We start from the raw sequence: 18,739 nt of genomic DNA on the forward strand, positions 1-18,739 counted from the left end.
TTCAGGTAACTACAGTAGTGCCAGGAGTTCATCCATCATGTTCAGGTAACTACAGTAGGGCCAGGAGTTCCTCCATCATGTTCAGGTAACTACAGTAGGGCCAGGAGTTCATCCTTCATGTTCAGGTAACTACAGTAGGACCAGGAGTTCCTCCATCATGTTCAGGTAACTACAGTAGGGCCAGGAGTTCCTCCATCATGTTCAGGTAACTACAGTAGGACCAGGAGTTCATCCATCATGTTCAGGTAACTACAGTAGTGCCAGGAGTTCATCCATCATGTTCAGGTAACTACAGTAGGGCCAGGAGTTCATCCATCAGTCTCAGGTAACTACAGTAGGGCCAGGAGTTCCTCCATCATAGCTTTACTCATATAATAACATACAGTAGGGCCATGGTCTGGACCCATAGTTATTGTCACACTAATCCTACAGTATCTTGTGAACATGGATTTACAAATAAACATTATTTTACACTAGCCAGAACCTTCACTGTAGAAATAGGAATTATGCATTTGCGATGTGCACAAAGCCTACCTTCTTTATAATGTGTTTATTGATACTGGTTTTGTCTAATCATCACCCAGGTCGAGGACAAAGACACACCATGACAGGATCTCTCTGGCAGGCCTCAACCAGCTTCCCAGTGTACCCCAGATAGCCAAGGTAAGGAGGGCTGACCTAAGCACCACCAACGCAACATGCACTCAATGTAAAGTGGCGATCTGGGTTTCAAGCATCAACAGTGTGGGTTAACAGCTAAGGGATGGGGCTGAAGAAATGTAATGGGATCAAAATCATAGTTTTAACCATGTGTTGAAACTATGCAGTGTTTGTTTACAATTACATTGTTTCCAAACAAAATTAAGTAAAACAAGCTTTTAGGTTCTGATGCGTCAAGACAGTTGAAGTAAGCTCATGATTCATTTATACATTATATATATATTAGTTTTAATTGAACAGTCCAAAAAGGTATGTACCAATCCCAGATTGCCCCTTTAACCTAAAATCGATTTGTTTCCGTCACTGTGGTTTCAAATGAATCTGTATCTATCTGTTTGTCTGTGTTTCAGCTTCTCTGCGACGATGTGACTGGCCTGAAGTTCAACCCGGTCCTGTACCCCAGAGTGAGTCTGCTCCACAGTTTCCTTTCAGCCAGGCGCTTCCACCTCTACTACAGTAGCCATAGAACCAGGGTCGTGTTCATTGGGTCATGTTATAGAAATCATTTCCTAGCAGTTCTATTTCTTTGGGGCATGCAGCGTTTTCAAAACGTTTTGCAATGGAACACAAGTGGTTCTTATTGGATAAGTCCAGGTAGTCTCGCTTTTTCAGTCCCTTTTCTTCCATTTGCTGCTTAATGAAAATACTCCAACTTCCACCTGGTTCACTATACAGCCTGACCCCTCTGTTCTCTCTTACTGATGTGGTGTTGGCAGTGCTAAAGACAGATCTGATCCAGGAGCTGTTCATCACTTCAGAGGTCATTTGGATGATGGAGCTGCTTGTTGTGCCTCTGCTCCGGGTCCTGTAGAACTCATCTGTTATTATGACAGTCTGCTCAGACTGCTCCCCCTCTCCTCTCCTCCACTCCCATCCCCCACCGGTCTCAGCTGACTGCCTTTCAAAATGGCCACAATCAACCCACAGTGGTCCTGGGTCATGTTCATTAGAGCATGCAACGGAAAACTATTACAGCTGTAAAATGGAAATGAGCATTTCTTATTGGACAAGTCCAAGTAGTCCCGCCCTGTTTTAGTCGTTTTTTTCTTCTGTTTGGTGCCTATTGAATACAACCCTGACCTCCCCAGACATGATAGGCATACACTACATGACCAAAAGTATGTGGACACCTGCTCGTCGAACATCTCATTACAAAATCATGGGCATTAATGTGCTGTTGGTCCCCCCCCCCCCCCCCCCCCTTTGCTGCTATAACAACATCCACTCTTCTGAGAAGGCTTTCCACTAGATGTTGGAACATTGCTGCGGGGACTTGGTTCCATTCAGCCACAAGAGTATTAGTGAGGTCGGGCACTGATGTTTGGCGAATATGCCTGGCATTCCAATTCATTCCAAAGGTGTTCGATGGGGTTGATAATTTCTGTACGGACCTCGCTTTGTGCACGCGGGCATTGTCATGCTGAACAGGAAAGGGCCTTTGCCGAACTGTTGCCACAAAGTTGGAAGCACAGAATCATCTAAAATGTCATTGTATGCTGTAACCTTAATATTTCCCTTCATTGGAATTGAGGAGCCTGAACCATGAAAAATTTGCCCCAGACCATTATTCCTCCTCCACCAAACTTTACAGTTGGCACTATGCACTAGGCAGGTAGCTTTCATCTGGCATCCGGCCAAACTCAGAGTTGTCCATCGGACTGCCAGATGGTAAAGTGTGATTCATCACTCAAGAGAACATGTTTCCACTGCTCCAGAGTCCAAGGGTGTCGAGCTTTACACCACGCCAGTTGACGCTTGGCTTTGCTCACGGTGGTCTTAGGCTTGTGTGTGGCTGTTTGGCCATGGAAACCCATTTCATGAAGCTCCCTTTCGAACAGTTATTTTGCTGAGGTTGCTTCCAGAGGCAGCTTGGTAGTGAGTGTTGCAACCGAGGACCGATCATTTTTACGCTCTACAGCTTCAGCACTCAGCAGTCCCATTCTATGAGCTTGTGTGGCCTACCACTTCACGGATGAGCCGTTGTTGCTCCTAGACTTTTCCACTTCACAATAACAGCACTTACAGTTGACTGGGGCAGCTCTAGCAGGGAAGAAATTTGACGAACTGACTTGTTGGAAAGGTGGCATCCTTTGACGGTGAAAGTCACTGAGCTCTTCAGTAAGGCCATTGTACAACCAATGTTTGTCGATGGAGATTGTATGGCTGTGTGCTCGATTTTATACACCTGTCAGCAACGGGTGTGGCTGAAATAGCCAAATACACAAATTTGAAGGGGTGTCGACATACTTTTGTATATGTAGTGTAAATGTCTGCCCGAGTCATGGAGGGATTTTATCACATAACTGGATATTATATGTACGTGCACATCCTTATCATTTTTGTTGTTTTTGGTTTCAGGGCTCTCAGTTGATAGTAGGTTATGACGAACATGAAGTGAACAATACCTTTAAGTTTGGTGTCATCTACCAGAAGTTTGGTCAGGTGAGTGTGAAATGCAGGTTTTTATTGCCAAATGGTGTTTCAGTTTATTCCTTATCAATCCCATGCTATTTATTTTCGCCCTGTAACCTGCATTGTGCATAGAACCCCATACGTAAAAAACTCTCCCATTTAATCTTCTCCCCTCATCCCACTCTCCTCTCATCACTCCATCCTAGACGTCAGAGGAGGAGTTGTTTGGGAACAACGAGGAGACGCCAGCCTTCCGAGAGTTCCTCAGTGTTCTGGGAGACAACATAGAGTTGAATGACTTTAAGGGGTGAGAGACATACAGTAGCAGTAAAAAATGTGAACACACCTACTCATTCCAGGGCTTTTATTTTTGACTATTTTCTGCATTGTGGAATAAAAGTGAAGACAGCAAAACTAAAGAAGAAACACGAGCAATGGACATTAGACCGGTGGAAATCTTTCCTTTGGTCTGACAAGTCCAAATTTGAGATTTTTGGTTTCAACCGCCGTGTCTTTCTGAGACGCAGAGTAGGTGAACGGATGATCTCCAAATGTGTGGTTCCCACCATGATGCAAGGAGGAGGAGGTGTGATGGTGTGGGGGTGCTTTGCTGGTGAGTCTGTCAGTGATTTATTTAAAATTCAAGGCACACTTAACCAGCATGGCTACCACAGCATTCTGCAGCAATACGCCATCCCATCTGGTTTGGGATGACGTTTTTCAACAGGACAATGACCCAACACACCTCCAGGCTGTGTAAGGGCTAGATGACCTAGAAAGAGAGTGATGGAGTGCTGCATCAGATGGCCTGGCCTCCACAATCACCCAACCTCAACCCAAATAAGATGGTTTGGGATGAGTTGGACCGCAGAGTGAAGGAAGAGCAGCCAACAAGTGCTCAGCATTATGTGGGAACTCCTTCAAGACTGTTGGAAAAGCTTTCCAGGTGAAGCTGGTTGAGAAAATTGCACACTCTTTGCACACAAAGAGTGTGCAAAGCTGTCATCAAGGCAAAGGGTGGCTACATTGAAGAATCTCACTGATTTGTTTAACACTTTTTTGGTTACTACATGATTCCATATGTGTTATTTCATAGTTTTGATGTCTTCACTATCATTCTACAATGTAGAAAATTGTAAAAATAAAGAAAAACCAATGAATGAGTAGGTGTGTCCAAACGTTTAACTGGTACTGTAGATACAACTCTACTATTTCTGCTCTACTTCTGAGAAGGAGGTAGAGAGAGAGAGGCGGAGAGAGGGAAAGAGAGAGAGAGACACAGAGACAACTCTACTACTACTCCAATACTGAGAGGGACAGAGAGAGAGAGAGTTTTATTTTTATTTAACCTTTATTTATCTAAGTCATGTAGGTACTACACAGAGAGAGAGAGAGCAAGAGAGAGAGTTCATGCAGAGAGAGAGGGAGAATGGAGGGAGGGAGGGATATATACTGCTACCCTGCTACCATTCATCATGAGTAGGGCCAGGAGTTTTCCCTGTCACGTGGCCCTACCCAATAATTGAACGTCATGGAATTGCTAATCATATTGTGTTGTCACTGTGCTCCTAGGTTCCGTGGTGGTCTGGATGTATCTCACGGTCAGACAGGCTCTGAGTCCGTCTACACCGTCTTCAGACAGAGAGAGATGATGTTCCACGTCTCCACTAAACTACCCTTCACTGAGGGAGATGTACAACAGGTACTGAACACGCTACACAACATACAGCATAATAACAGTGATTACAGTAGGTGTTTTGTGTGTGCGTGTCACTCATGAACACCCTCTGTTTCCTCTTCCCTCTCACCTCACACCTTTCTCTAATACTTGTGACTAATTATACTGTAGAACATACAGTCAAACAGTCCTAAGTTGTTTACAGAACACTGTGCTCTTGTCCCTCAGCTCCAGAGGAAGAGGCACATAGGAAATGACATCGTGGCGGCGGTCTTCCAGGAAGACGCCACCCCCTTTGTGCCTGACATGATCGCCTCCAACTTCCTCCATGCGTACGTGCTGGTGCAGGTGGAGAACCCTGGTACTGAACACACTACATACAAGGTCAGTACTATATCCTACTATGAGCCTTACAGGCTCACTATGTGATATTTGCAAAATTGTATTTTTTATTTATTCCGGAGTGGGCCTTTAAGGCATGGATATTATGTAACCGGTGTGAAATGACTAGCTAGTTAGCGGTGTGAGCTAGTAGCGTTTCAATCGGTGACGTCACTCGCATTGAGACCTTGAAGTAGTTGTTCGCCTTGCTCCGCAAGCGCCGCGGCTTTTGTGGAGCGATAGGTGACGATGCGTCGAGGGTGACTGTTGTCGATGTGTTCAGAGGGTCTCTGGTTCAAGCCCAGGTTGGGACAGGGAGAGGGACGGAAGCTACACTGTAGCAGTTACCTCAGCCAGACTCTCTATACAGTAAATGTGTGACATGAATTGCTTTGTGCCGGCAGGTGTCTGTTACAGCGAGGGAGGATGTACCTCCGTTTGGCCCACCTCTCCCCAATCCAGCAGTCTTCAAGAAGGTAAGCAAGAGGGCAAATGACAGAAAAAGATACAGCGAGATATTGAAGGAGAGGGATAGAGAGAGAGATTGAAGGAGAGGGATAAAGATACAGAGAGAGAGAGAGAGAGATTGAAGGAGAGGGATAAAGATACAGAGAGAGAGAGATTGAAGGAGAGGGATAAAGATACAGAGAGAGAGATTGAAGGAGAGGGATAGAGATACAGAGAGAGAGAGAGAGAGATTGAAGGAGAGGGATAAAGATACAGAGAGAGAGAGATTGAAGGAGAGGGATAAAGATACAGAGAGAGAGAGATTGAAGGAGAGGGATAAAGAGAGAGGGATTGAAGGAGAGGGATAAAGATACAGAGAGAGAGATTGAAGGAGAGGGATAAAGATACAGAGAGAGAGATTGAAGGAGAGGGATAAAGATACAGAGAGAGAGAGAGATTGAAGGAGAGGGATAAAGATACAGAGAGAGAGAGATTGAAGGAGAGGGATAAAGATACAGAGAGAGAGATTGAAGGAGAGGGATAAAGATACAGAGAGAGAGAGAGATTGAAGGAGAGGGATAAAGATACAGAGAGAGAGAGAGATTGAAGGAAAGGGATAAAGACACACACAGAGAGAGAGATGGAGTTAAAGTTTCCCATTGTTATTTACAGTGAAAATTTGATGAGAAACCTGCCATCATATACAGTTTATTCTGAAAGTATTCATACTCCTTGACTTATTTCACATATTGTTGTGTAATAGCCTGAATTCAAAATGGATAAAATTATATTTTTTCACACCCATCTATCTACACACAATACCCCATTACAAAGTGAAAACATGTTTTTAGACATTTTTGCAAATGTATTGAAAATGAAGTACAGAAATATCTCATTTACATAGCTATTCACACCCATGAGTCAATACATGTTAGAATCACATTTGGCAGTGATTACAGCTGTGAGTCTTTCTGTGTAAGTCTATAAGAGCTTTGCACATCTGGATTGTACAATATTTGCACATTATTCTTTTTAACATTCTTCAAGCTCTGTTAACTTGGTTGTTGATCATTGCTAGACAGCCATTTTCAAGTCTTGCTGTAGATTTTAAGTCAAAACTGTAACTAGGCCACTCAGGAACATTCAATGTCATCTTGGTAAGCAACTCCAGTGTATATTTAGCCTTGTGTTTTAGGTTATTGTCCTGCTGAAAGGTGAATTGGTTTCCCAGTGTCTGTTGGAAAGCAGACTGAACCAGGTTTTCCTCTAGGATTTTGCCTGTGCTTCACTCTATTCCATTCCTTTTTATCCTAAAAAAGCATACCCATAACATGATGCAGCCACCACCACCATGCTTGAAAATATGAAGAGTGGTACACAATGATGTGTTGTGTTGGATACGTCCCAAACATAAAAGTTTGTATTGAGGACAAAAAGTGAATTGCTTTGCCTCATTTTTTGCAGTATTACTTTAGTGCCTTGTTGCATACAAGATGCAAGTTTTGGAAAAAATATTTTCCAAAATATTAATTGGAAAACCTCCCTGGTCTTTGTGGTTGAATCTGTGTTTTGAAATTGACTGCTCGACTGAGGGACCTTACAGATAATTGTATGTGTGGGGTACAGAGATGAGGTAGTCGTTCAACAATCATGTTTAACACTATTATTGCACACAGAGTGAGTCCATGCAACTTATTATGTGACTTGTTAAGCACATTTTTACAACTGAACTTATTTAGGCTTGTCATAACAAAGACTATGAATATTTATCGACTCAAGACATTTGAGCTTTTCATTTAGAAATACTTTTTATCTAAAAACATAAATCCACTTTGACATGATGGGGTGTTTTGTGTATAGACCAGTGATAAAAAATCTCAATTTAATCCATTTTAAATTCAGACTGTAACACAACAAAATATGGAACATTTTGTGAATACATTCTGAAGGCGCTGTATCAGTCCTTTTCGTCCCGTCGACTCCAGACGACCAAATGATGATGAGTATGGTGCTGATGAAAGTCACCTCTCCCCCTCCATCCCCCTCCCCCTCCCCTTCTCCTCTCTCCCCAGGGTCCTGAGTTCCGCGACTTCCTGCTGACAAAGCTGATCAATGCAGAGAACGCCTGCTACAAGTCTGACAAGTTTGCCAAGCTAGAGGTGAGAGGGGCAGATGACTCAAGACACCCTGGATGTGTTGTTCAATCTCTTTCATCTATCTCAATCACCTCTACCACTGCTTCTTAAATGATACCTGGTGGTGTTGTTCAATCTCTTTCATCTATCTCAATCACCTCTACCACTGCTTCTTAAATGATACCTGGTGGTGTTGTTCAATCTCTTTCATCTATCTCAATCACCTCTACCACTGCTTCTTAAATGATACCTGGTGGTGTTGTTCAATCTCTTTCATCTATCTCAATCACCTCTACCACTGCTTCTTAAATGATACCTGGTGGTGTTGTTTCGTGTGTGTGTTTGCTTGCATCTGTGCGTCTGTGTGTGTCTGTGTGTCTCTATGCGTGTGTGTGTACATGTGTCTGTGGGTGTGTGTGTGTTCCAGGGGCGGACGCGAGCTGCTTTGCTGGATAACCTTCACGATGAGCTCCACAGACAGACCCAGACTACTCTGGGGCTTGGCCAGGCTGGGGAGGAGGACAAGCTGGAGAACGGGGGCCATGGGGGACTGCTGGAGTCCTTCAAGGTGACTCTTTAACACAGTTCTTTACCTCGTCATCTGACACCATGTCTGAACCTGTCTGAACCTGTCTGAACCTGTCCCGCACCCTCTCTTTCACCTATCTAGTTGTCTACTGAAGTTGTCTCTCTCGCCCTCTCTTTCTCTCTCTCTCGCTCGCTCTCTCTCTGTCGACCTCTCTCTCTCTGTCTCCCTCTCTCTCTGTCTCTCTCTCTCTCTGTCTCTCTCTCCCTCTCTCTCTGTCTCTCTCTCTCTCTCTCACTCACACGCACACACACGGACCCCCTCTCTATTTTTCTCCCTCTCTCTCTCTCTGTCTCCCTCTCTCTCTGTCTCTCTCTCTCTCTGTCTCTCTCTCTCTCTCTGTCTCTCTCTCCCTCTCTCTCTGTCGACCTCTCTCTCTCTGTCTCCCTCTCTCTCTGTCTCTCTCTCTCTCTGTCTCTCTCTCCCTCTCTCTCTGTCGACCTCTCTCTCTCTGTCTCCCTCTCTCTCTGTCTCTCTCTCTCTCTGTCTCTCTCTCCCTCTCTCTGTCGACCTCTCTCTCGCTGTCTCCCTCTCTCTCTGTCTACCTCTCTCTCTCTGTCTCTCTCTCCCTCTCTCTCTGTATCTCTCTCTCTCTCTCTCTCACTCACACGCACACACACGGACCCCCTCTCTATTTCTCTCCCTCTCTCCCTCTCTGTCTCCCGCCACGCTGCTGTTGGTTGAGATTACGGGATGTTAATCATCGTACCACCTTACCCGTCGCTCTCCCTCCCTCCCCTATCCCCCCTGTCTGACCATATGGTGTCTCACTGTGTTCACAGGCAGTGTGGAGGTGTGTGTTGCATGCCACTCATTCAACCACTGGGGAGGCTGTGCTCATCTCTACAACAGCAGTCATTGTCTATTACCTGTCGTCGCAGATACTGTATCATACTGACTGAGAATCAGAACAAAGCATATCACATATTGAAATCATCTCCAAACATTGAAACACTCAATAAAGAATGTTCCGGTGGTTTTGTTTGTTGTGTTTTATGCCCTGGAGACTAACATTGAAACCCAGTGCCCCTATTTCCCTTAGTCTGACCTACTAGTGATGGCACGTTATCATAAGGCTTGTGATGATTTCCTTCACAATTTCAGTGAACTCAAATAGTAGCCTAGTTCACAGAACATCATTATCAGTCATATTCAGCGTTGGGGAAGCTACTTTGAAAATATATTTTATCAAGCTACCAATTATTTCACACTGGAAGAAGTTAAGGTACACTAAAGCTACCTTTAAGACCGATGTAGTTTGCTTAACGAAAGCTACTTTGAAAAAGTAGTTCACTACACCCAAACTACTTTGTGATACATTATCGTAGCTAAATCTGAAATGTCGTAGACTACAAATTGCAAAAAAAAAAACGGGATGATTCTGTAGTCAAGATGCGAACACAATGTGTAATTTAGCCTGCCAAACATGTTTCAACTGTGAATTAGGCAGGTCTGATGCCAAAAAAGAAAGGACATTCTTGTTTATCCATATTTTATGTTATTTTAGAAAGGAAAGTAGCGTGTAGTTCCACTAGTGAAACACTACTGAAACACTGCCTAGATTCTAATTTAATTCAACTACCATCAAGCTGCTGCTAAATGTAGTTTAATTACTAGTTGAACTACATGTAGTTCATTACTCCCCAACACTGGGAACTTTACAGTCATATCTCTCACTATCCATGCACTGCATTGCGCTCCTTATTCCTCTGTGTAGGAGAAGTGCACTCTCTGCTGACAGTATATTGTAATAGCAGGTTTGATCTTCCCATTAACATAAATCTGGTTTGATCAATATCAGATACATTCATTTTACCCAACCACATTATCAATAGAATACTTAAAAAGAATCTATAATACTCACCTAATCTTGCGTAATTTGGTCATTTGCTCGATGTTTCCGTCGTCTGTCCATGAGAGTTTAATACACCCCACAGTCAAAGAGCTTTGGAAATTGATGAGTACACAGATTGAGTTTAGTTGCAGTAGGTATTTGGACCAGTTCGAATCCCGGGCCAGGCGCTGGAAAAAATGGGGTGAATTGATCTGGCAATTGGAGGGCTGCTGGGTTCACATCCTAATGATATTCCCCCTTGGGTTGGGCCCTTAAGCAAGGCTCCTTTACCCCAGAACATGTTCTCCATCCAGGGGTACTGTGCTTGTCTCAACTGTGTGCTGAGATAATGACTGTACTCATTTCCCTTCTCTTCCTCTGTCCTCTTTTCTCTCTCACTCCGTCACCGCTCCCTCCTCTGTCCCCGTCTCTGTCCCCATCTCTGTCCCTGTCCCCTAGCGTGCGATGCGCGTCCGGAGTCACTCCATGGAGACCATGGTGGGGTCCCACCGTCACCGGAGTCCAGGGGTGGGAGGGGGGGTCCCGGCCAGCTTGAGTGGAGGGGGGCTGCCGCAGAGCACCGAGTGCACAAAGAGTACCTTCTCGGTGAGCAGGGGGGGAGAGGGTGGAGGGGGAGGAGTGCTTGAGGTCATAAAGTCATATTTACAAACAAATAAAACTAGACATACACACAACTCGTGGTAAATTGCACGTTTTGCAAACATTTGCTCCAATGAGTCATGACATCAACATGTACTTTTGCAAACAGTCCCATCCATGTAACATAATCATATTATCGGTGTACTGATGTATTTTCAACTGTTTTATATGTGAAGGGTAGTGGTCCATCACAATGTAGCCCAAATCTGCCTTAATTGAGCTCTATCAGCCTCTTAAAGCTGTATATTGCCTGCTTGTTAGTGCTGTGTCTCTCTCTCCAGCCGCCAATGCTGTCAGCCAAGTCTCCCCTAAAGAGTCCGGTGAAGCGTCGTTCAGGCCTCTTCCCGCGCCTCCACTCCAGCACAGAGAGCCCCTCGGACAGACACGCACGCAGGTCAGCAGGCTTTCCATAGCCTGGTCCCAGATCTGTTTGGGCTGTTTTGTTAATGACCATAGGAGTTGGCAAGACATCACAAACAGATCTGGGACCAGGCTTTGCATTCAGGTCAACTTTTGGTTTGTGTATTTACCATCACTAATACTGAAGCTTTTGTTATGTCATTGTGTATCTGTCATATCTGCTAACTTGGTCTGTATGTTGTTGCAGTGACCAAAAGACCCCAGACATCTGCCCGCTCGGACAGGAAGGGAGATCAGAGACGTCGTCCAACCCCAGCTCGCCAGAGATCTGCCCCAACAAGGAGAGGTGAGATGAACCACAAACAAAACACTGAACATGAACACACAAGGTGTGCATGAGGTGTGCATATGCTTTGTAAACCTCTCCTCCCATCCCATCCCCTCTCCTCCCCTCTCTTTTCCTCTCGTCTCCTTTCCTCCCATCCCCTCTCCTCTCCTCCCCTCTCCTATCTTTTCCTCTCGTCTCGTCTCCTCCCATCCCCTCTCCTCTCCTCTAATGCTGTTCCTCTACCTCCTGTCACCAGGCCGTTCCTCAAGTTGAAGGACTGCAACAGCAGCAGACCCAACATCTCCCGCTCCTCCTCCAGCACCAGCAGCTTCAGCAGCACCACCGGAGAGGGAGAGGCCCTGGAGGAGCTTGACACTGTGAGGGCCCGAGCCACGCCACTGGAGAGACAGGGGGCTGGGGAGGGGGAGGCCCTTGAGGCATTGTGCTGAGGGCGTATGGAGGATGGACTGAGGGTTGGGGGATAGGGAGTAGGGAGGCAGGGGGGCAATGAGGCAGTGGGCTGGGAGACAGGGTGAGAGGTGGCTGTAGAGCAGAGCAGAGGGGTAGGGGAGTGGGGTGTGTTGAGGTGGGCTTGGTTGAGCCATAGCATTTAGATCAGGACTGGCATGGTGCTTCTGGCACATAATTGGGCAGATCATAGGCCTGCGGTGCTCAGAAGTGGTGGGATCCAAAATGATGAATCGTATATGGACCGTGTTTGTTTTATCATTAACTGCATGAAGGCATCAACAAATTGCACAGTTGGAATGATGTGAGAGGATCTGGCAGCATTGAGAGAAGAAATAGAGGGGATGCAACATCATGACAGCTGGTGATTAAGTCAATTATGGTTTCTGTCACTCTCTCTGGATCATAGTGTGTTGGCTGTCAATCACGCACGCTTGGCAAAGGATGAGAATGTCACATCGTTATTGTATCATACACACGTTACACAAACAGATCAGTGTTTACACACACAAAACTGTTGTTCCAGAGTTCGCAGCTCAGTTTACAGTTTTGCTGTTGAACAGAACTCTGTTAACCTAAGGCTGGAGTTTGTGTGTCCCTCTGGAGCAGTTTTGGAGAGCACAAGAGCAGCACAGTGCTGAAAACCGACCATCTGTAGTAATTCCAGCTAAAGTCTGTCGGCCTTGAGTTAGTAGCCCTATTCTGTAGTGTGTGTGACAGTAGAAGGATACAAATAGATGACTACCCTCACCCTGACAGCTCATCCTCATCTCCCTCTTTTCCTTCCTCTTCCTCTTTTTCCTCATCGTCATCCTCCTCCTCCTCTTCCTCTCCCAGGGAATCCACCCATCCATAGCCTCGTCGTCCGTGTTCAGCCCCTTCCCTTCCCTCAGCGTGGAGAGCCAAGGCTCGGCCACCCCCCTCATCATGTGTCGCAGTCCCACAGGTAACACTGATACACGACACAACACCTAGGTGTGACTGACCGGGATCCAAACCTGGGTCTCCTGCGCACCACAAGACCGTGTTAGCCCTCTGGGCTAAAGTCTAGGCATTCTGCAAGTCATCAGGCTTGCTCAACACATGAGTATGGTTTTGAACCATCTCTGTTATATATATACTGTAGGTCTCTATGCCCTCTGTATCCATATGTTACACTGTAGAGGGCAGTAGTGGGTTTGTTCACATTCTTTACTATCAGGAAGCACACGTTACTTGCGTGATTGTTTGCGAGTATGTTTCCTCATCCTCAATGTGTGATTGAAACTTAATAATAGACTATGTATTCCTCTGTTAACGGAGGCTTTATCTTGTTCTCCCTCCAGATGTGAAGAGTAAGATGTCTCCGAGGTCAAACTTGAAGTTCCGCTTTGACAAGATGAGCCACTCCACAACCGTAAGTGATGTCTCACTGTACTATACTATACTGTACTGTACTATACTGTAATATACTGTACTGTACTATACTGTTCTGTACTATACTATACTGTACTATACTGTAATATACTGTACTGTACTATACTGTTCTTTACTATACTATACTGTACTATACTGTAATATACTGTACTGTACTATACTGTACTGTACTATACTGTAATATACTATACTGTACTGTATTATATTATACTGCACTGTACTATACTTAAGCAATAAGGCACGGGGGGGTGTGGTATATGGTCAATATACCACGGCTAAACGCAACGCTGAGTGCCTGGATACAGCCCTTAGCTGTGGTATATATACTACCAACCCCCGAGGTGCCTTATTGCTTTTAGAAACTGTTTACCAACGTAATTAAAGCAGTAAAAATAAATGTTTGGTCATACCTGTGGTATACAGTCTGATATACGACGGCTGTCAGCCAATCAGCATTCAGGGCTCCAACCACCCAGTTTAAAATATACTATATACTTTACTATACACTGTACTGTACTCTACTCTATCGTGCCACATGTGTGACAAACACACTGCTCAGTTAATGCAGTCTTGAAGTGACCCACTGTTCTCCTCCAGAGTCATTAGGATATGATACAGCATCAGGGACAGTAGCAAAACTTTATCACAGTCCCTTCACTACACTGTCTGCTCTGAGCTAGGTTCTGTATCACAGTCCCTTCACTGCACTGTCTGCTCTGAGCTAGGTTCTGTATCCCAGTCCCTTCACTACACTGTCTGCTCTGAGCTAGGTTCTGTATCACAGTCCCTTCACTACACTGTCTGCTCTGAGCTAGGTTCTGTATCACAGTCCCTTCACTACACTGTCTGCTCTGAGCTAGGTTCTGTATCACAGTCCCTTCACTACACTGTCTGCTCTGAGCTAGGTTCTGTATCCCAGTCCCTTCACTGCACTGTCTGCTCTGAGCTAGGTTCTGTATCCCAGTCCCTTCACTACACTGTCTGCTCTGAGCTAGGTTCTGTATCACAGTCCCTTCACTACACTGTCTGCTCTGAGCTAGGTTCTGTATCACAGTCCCTTCACTACACTGTCTGCTCTGAGCTAGGTTCTGTATCACAGTCCCTTCACTACACTGTCTGCTCTGAGCTAGGTTCTGTATCACAGTCCCTTCACTACACTGTCTGCTCTGAGCTAGGTTCTGTATCACAGTCCCTTCACTACACTGTCTGCTCTGAGCTAGGTTCTGTATCCCAGTCCCTTCACTACACTGTCTGCTCTGAGTTAGGTTCTGTATCACAGTCCCTTCACTACACTGTCTGCTCTGAGCTAGGTTCTGTATCCCAGTCCCTTCACTACACTGTCTGCTCTGAGCTAGGTTCTGTATCACAGTCCCTTCACTACACTGTCTGCTCTGAGCTAGGTTCTGTATCACAGTCCCTTCACTACACTGTCTGCTCTGAGCTAGGTTCTGTATCACAGTCCCTTCACTACACTGTCTGCTCTGAGCTAGGTTCTGTATCACAGTCCCTTCACTACACTGTCTGCTCTGAGCTAGGTTCTGGATCACAGTCCCTTCACTACACTGTCTGCTCTGAGTTAGGTTCTGTATCACAGTCCCTTCACTACACTGTCTGCTCTGAGCTAGGTTCTGTACCACAGTCCCTTCACTACACTGTCTGCTCTGAGCTAGGTTCTGTATCACAGTCCCTTCACTACACTGTCTGCTCTGAGCTAGGTTCTGTACCACAGTCCCTTCACTACACTGTCTGCTCTGAGCTAGGTTCTGTATCACAGTCCCTTCACTACACTGTCTGCTCTGAGCTAGGTTCTGTATCACAGTCCCTTCACTACACTGTCTGCTCTGAGCTAGGTTCTGTATCACAGTCCCTTCACTACACTGTCTGCTCTGAGCTAGGTTCTGTATCCCAGTCCCTTCACTACACTGTCTGCTCTGAGCTAGGTTCTGTATCACAGTCCCTTCACTACACTGTCTGCTCTGAGCTAGGTTCTGTATCACAGTCCCTTCACTACACTGTCTGCTCTGAGCTAGGTTCTGTATCACAGTCCCTTCACTACACTGTCTGCTCTGAGCTAGGTTCTGTATCACAGTCCCTTCACTACACTGTCTGCTCTGAGCTAGGTTCTGTATCATAGTCCCTTCACTACACTGTCTGCTCTGAGCTAGGTTCTGTATCACAGTCCCTTCACTACACTGTCTGCTCTGAGCTAGGTTCTGTATCACAGTCCCTTCACTACACTGTCTGCTCTGAGCTAGGTTCTGTATCCCAGTCCCTTCACTACACTGTCTGCTCTGCATACCTCATCTCTTATCTTTAGTACACTATCTAGCTAGAGATCCTGCATTAACCTGTCAGCTTGATCTCTCATTAGAATAGTGATGATGATGATGATGATATTGTTGTAATGGGACATTTATGTTATTTTCTATTGCAGTCCGAGTAGGAATCTGGATATTCCAAAAAAGGGACAAACTGGCTGTTGGAGCAAAAAAACATCCCCAACATCACCAACGCATCACAATGGAATCCCAAAATGTACTTAACTTCATGACTTAAGGGAACTTCATGACTTAAGAGCACACACGCAGACAGATACTGAGCTGGAAAGGAGGAAGAGTCCTGTGAGTCAACTAAGAAGTGGTGAAAAAAAGGTTCCTCTCAGTATCTCTCTCTCGACATGTCTGGTACAGAAATAGCTCACAGTGAGAGGTTCCATGTGTTGCTGACATCACACCACATCTTTATTGGCCGCTAGTCTGATTAAAATACTCATCTGTAACATTAACCTGATACATCTAGACAAGGCAAGGTTTAAAGGTCCAATGCAGGCATGTTTATCTCAATATCTAATCATTTCTGGGTAACAATTAAGTACCTTACTGTGATTGTTTTCAATTAAAATTGTCAAAAAGAAACAAAACTAGCTTCTTAGCAAAAGGCAATTTCTCAAGCAAGAATTTTGCTAGGCCTGTGGGGAGGGAAAACTGAAAATGAGCTATTATTGGCAGAGAGGTTTGGAACTCTCTTTTTTATTGGTCTATTAACCAATTTACCGTATGGTGATGTCACCATGGAAGGCCAAACCTCTGTCCCAGCAGAACAGTCTGAAATTTCAGGAGGTCTTTTCAAACAGCTCCTACACTAAAAGGGCATTATCATCCTTTTCCCTATTTCACAGTATTATTCCAACCTCATAGTGTGGAACTATATATAAAACACAGGAAATCTCGTTTTTGACTGCACTGGGCCTTTAACCTCACAACATTCATCGTCATTGATTTATGAAACTGTGGTGATAGGTCACTTTTCCGCTGCACTCATCTCTCAGATTACAGAGATTGTTTATTGTTGTCCTCTTCTGTTCTGATCTCCATATCTGGGTCCAGGTTGGTGTAAGTTGTTGTACTATCCTTCAGAAAGGGATGTTGTTGTTAACCTGGGGGACTGTCTCTCTTGCCTTTGCCCCAGTATGTCTGTTTGGGGACAGGTCCTCTATTGCCTAACAAGGAGTTCTTGCTGCAGTAGTTTAGCTGCTTTTTGAGTCACCTGTTGTAATGCTGGTCATCTAACCCCTTGGCCTCACATACAGTATGTATCGGCTGCACAGTCAACGCAGGTCAATAGAATGGATCAATCCACAATAGTGATAGATGCTAGGGTTGGGGTCAATTCCATTTCCGTTCCTTTTTTGTTTTTTATCTCATATGAATATAATGAGGACAATTGGAATTGGAATTTTAGTTAACTTCCTGAATTGACATGGAATTGATAGATACAGTCTTTATCTCTATGGCTCAATCCTCATCAAACAGTTTTGAAGTATTCAAGTTTGTCTTAAGCTGCAGAAGAAAGGGACTTGATCCTCATAAACCAAGTGCTCTATTTGTGGATTTGCTCACATGAAAAGAAAAATGCCATTGCGCTCTGTCACAAGCTTAATTTAGCCAAAGTCGCGCCTTACAATCTATCTGAAACCATTTCACCTTCCATGTGCTTCTCACTATGTGAGAGGTTGAGCAGAGAGTTTGGATTTGGTTTATTTGGTTTATGTTTAGCTGTGGGTGTCTGATGAATCCAAACCTGCGTTCAAATACTATATGAAATCTTTCAAATACTTTGAGTGTGTGCTCTAGCCAGCCTGGTTTGCAGTTTTGGGACAGGCAAGTTAATCAAGCACAGATCATGGATTTGAAATGGTTTAATATAGTATTTGAACCCATGTCTGCTTTTCACATGTCCTTATACAAACATCCCGTTGTATTTCACCCAGTTAATCAATGTTAATTGAAAACATGTATGCTTATAAAGGATGCATAGCTGAGAAACACACAGACTGCTCCATGCAAATCATTTTTAGTAGTTCAAGTCATTTCACAATGGGTTTTTTTCTCTCACTAACGTTTCTCCAAAAATAAATAATTGGCCAGAGAATATTTTAAAGGGATCTTACATATTTTGGAAGTGTGATTGAACGCTTTGTGATTTTGATGGTTCATTTTTCAATCTTAACTAAAAGCAAACAGAAAAAAACAGTTGATGTTAAAAAACAAAAAACAATGTTAGCGCATTGTAGTTCCAAAATCTATTATCATACAACTTGACCATGTTGTAAAGCTATATGATTATAAACTAATCATGTGTGAATGTCTTCACCCAGGAACGCATCGAAATGGCAAGGTCTCCATTGATGTGACCAAATCATATTTGAGTTTGGGAGAATATCCATGCACTAAAGCTGTATAGAGGTTCATTCTTATCGCTGGAGTGTTTGTGACTGGAGTTCTGTTATGTGGTACATAAAAACTCTGAAAGTTGAGCAGGGCAGAAAGTTAAATAGGAACTAGTCTTTTAGTTCGTAGAGGGCATCCACAAGTGCCCCTCAGCCTACTCTCTGTTAATAAGGCCATAATTTATTGATTTTATCTTTTGCTATTGATGTTATGTAAAAATGTAATTGCAGATTAAATTAATGAAATAGGTCAAATGAAAATAAATGTTAATTTAAAAAGCCTACAAATGTATATGTATATTTCGTTATGTAATGTGCCATTAAGAATTTATTATAAAATAAAATGTTGTATTTTGTGTCAATTTGTGTTGTGTTGCTTAATTCAGTGGCCTCACAGGAAGGAACAGAGGCATATCTACATGTTCTCGTCTGTTCATTAATTATAAAAGGGACATGGCATGCTTTAGGGTTCAAATACTATTTGAAATCATCTTAAATAATGTATATATGTGCCTGATTGAGCTTCCCTGGCTTAATGGACCAATGCAATAGTCCAAAATCTGCAAACCTCACCCCTCTGGTCCT

At 44.2% G+C, this 18,739-nt stretch overlaps 1 protein-coding gene across 7 annotated transcripts in view; it reads left to right on the forward strand.

Annotated features, from left to right (window-relative positions):
- LOC115163109 (rap1 GTPase-activating protein 2) overlaps positions 1 to 18,516 on the forward strand; it is a 58,149-nt gene extending 39,633 nt beyond the window's left edge. For all 7 annotated transcript variants that reach the window (XM_029714724.1, XM_029714725.1, XM_029714726.1 and 4 more), the window contains 16 exons: positions 585 to 663; positions 1,071 to 1,124; positions 3,079 to 3,162; positions 3,339 to 3,439; positions 4,705 to 4,834; positions 5,039 to 5,194; positions 5,596 to 5,667; positions 7,711 to 7,797; positions 8,201 to 8,341; positions 10,653 to 10,799; positions 11,135 to 11,247; positions 11,461 to 11,559; positions 11,798 to 11,918; positions 12,847 to 12,955; positions 13,335 to 13,405; positions 15,860 to 18,516. In XM_029714724.1, the coding sequence (XP_029570584.1) occupies positions 585 to 663; positions 1,071 to 1,124; positions 3,079 to 3,162; positions 3,339 to 3,439; positions 4,705 to 4,834; positions 5,039 to 5,194; positions 5,596 to 5,667; positions 7,711 to 7,797; positions 8,201 to 8,341; positions 10,653 to 10,799; positions 11,135 to 11,247; positions 11,461 to 11,559; positions 11,798 to 11,918; positions 12,847 to 12,955; positions 13,335 to 13,405; positions 15,860 to 15,868 (1,573 nt within the window). In that variant the 3' untranslated portion in view covers positions 15,869 to 18,516. The remainder of the gene's footprint in view (positions 1 to 584; positions 664 to 1,070; positions 1,125 to 3,078; positions 3,163 to 3,338; positions 3,440 to 4,704; positions 4,835 to 5,038; positions 5,195 to 5,595; positions 5,668 to 7,710; positions 7,798 to 8,200; positions 8,342 to 10,652; positions 10,800 to 11,134; positions 11,248 to 11,460; positions 11,560 to 11,797; positions 11,919 to 12,846; positions 12,956 to 13,334; positions 13,406 to 15,859) is intronic.
- The last annotated feature ends 223 nt before the right edge of the window (positions 18,517 to 18,739 follow it).

Source organism: Salmo trutta, chromosome 26 (assembly GCF_901001165.1).
Source record: "Salmo trutta chromosome 26, fSalTru1.1, whole genome shotgun sequence".
NCBI classification, from domain to species: Eukaryota; Metazoa; Chordata; class Actinopteri; order Salmoniformes; family Salmonidae; genus Salmo; species Salmo trutta.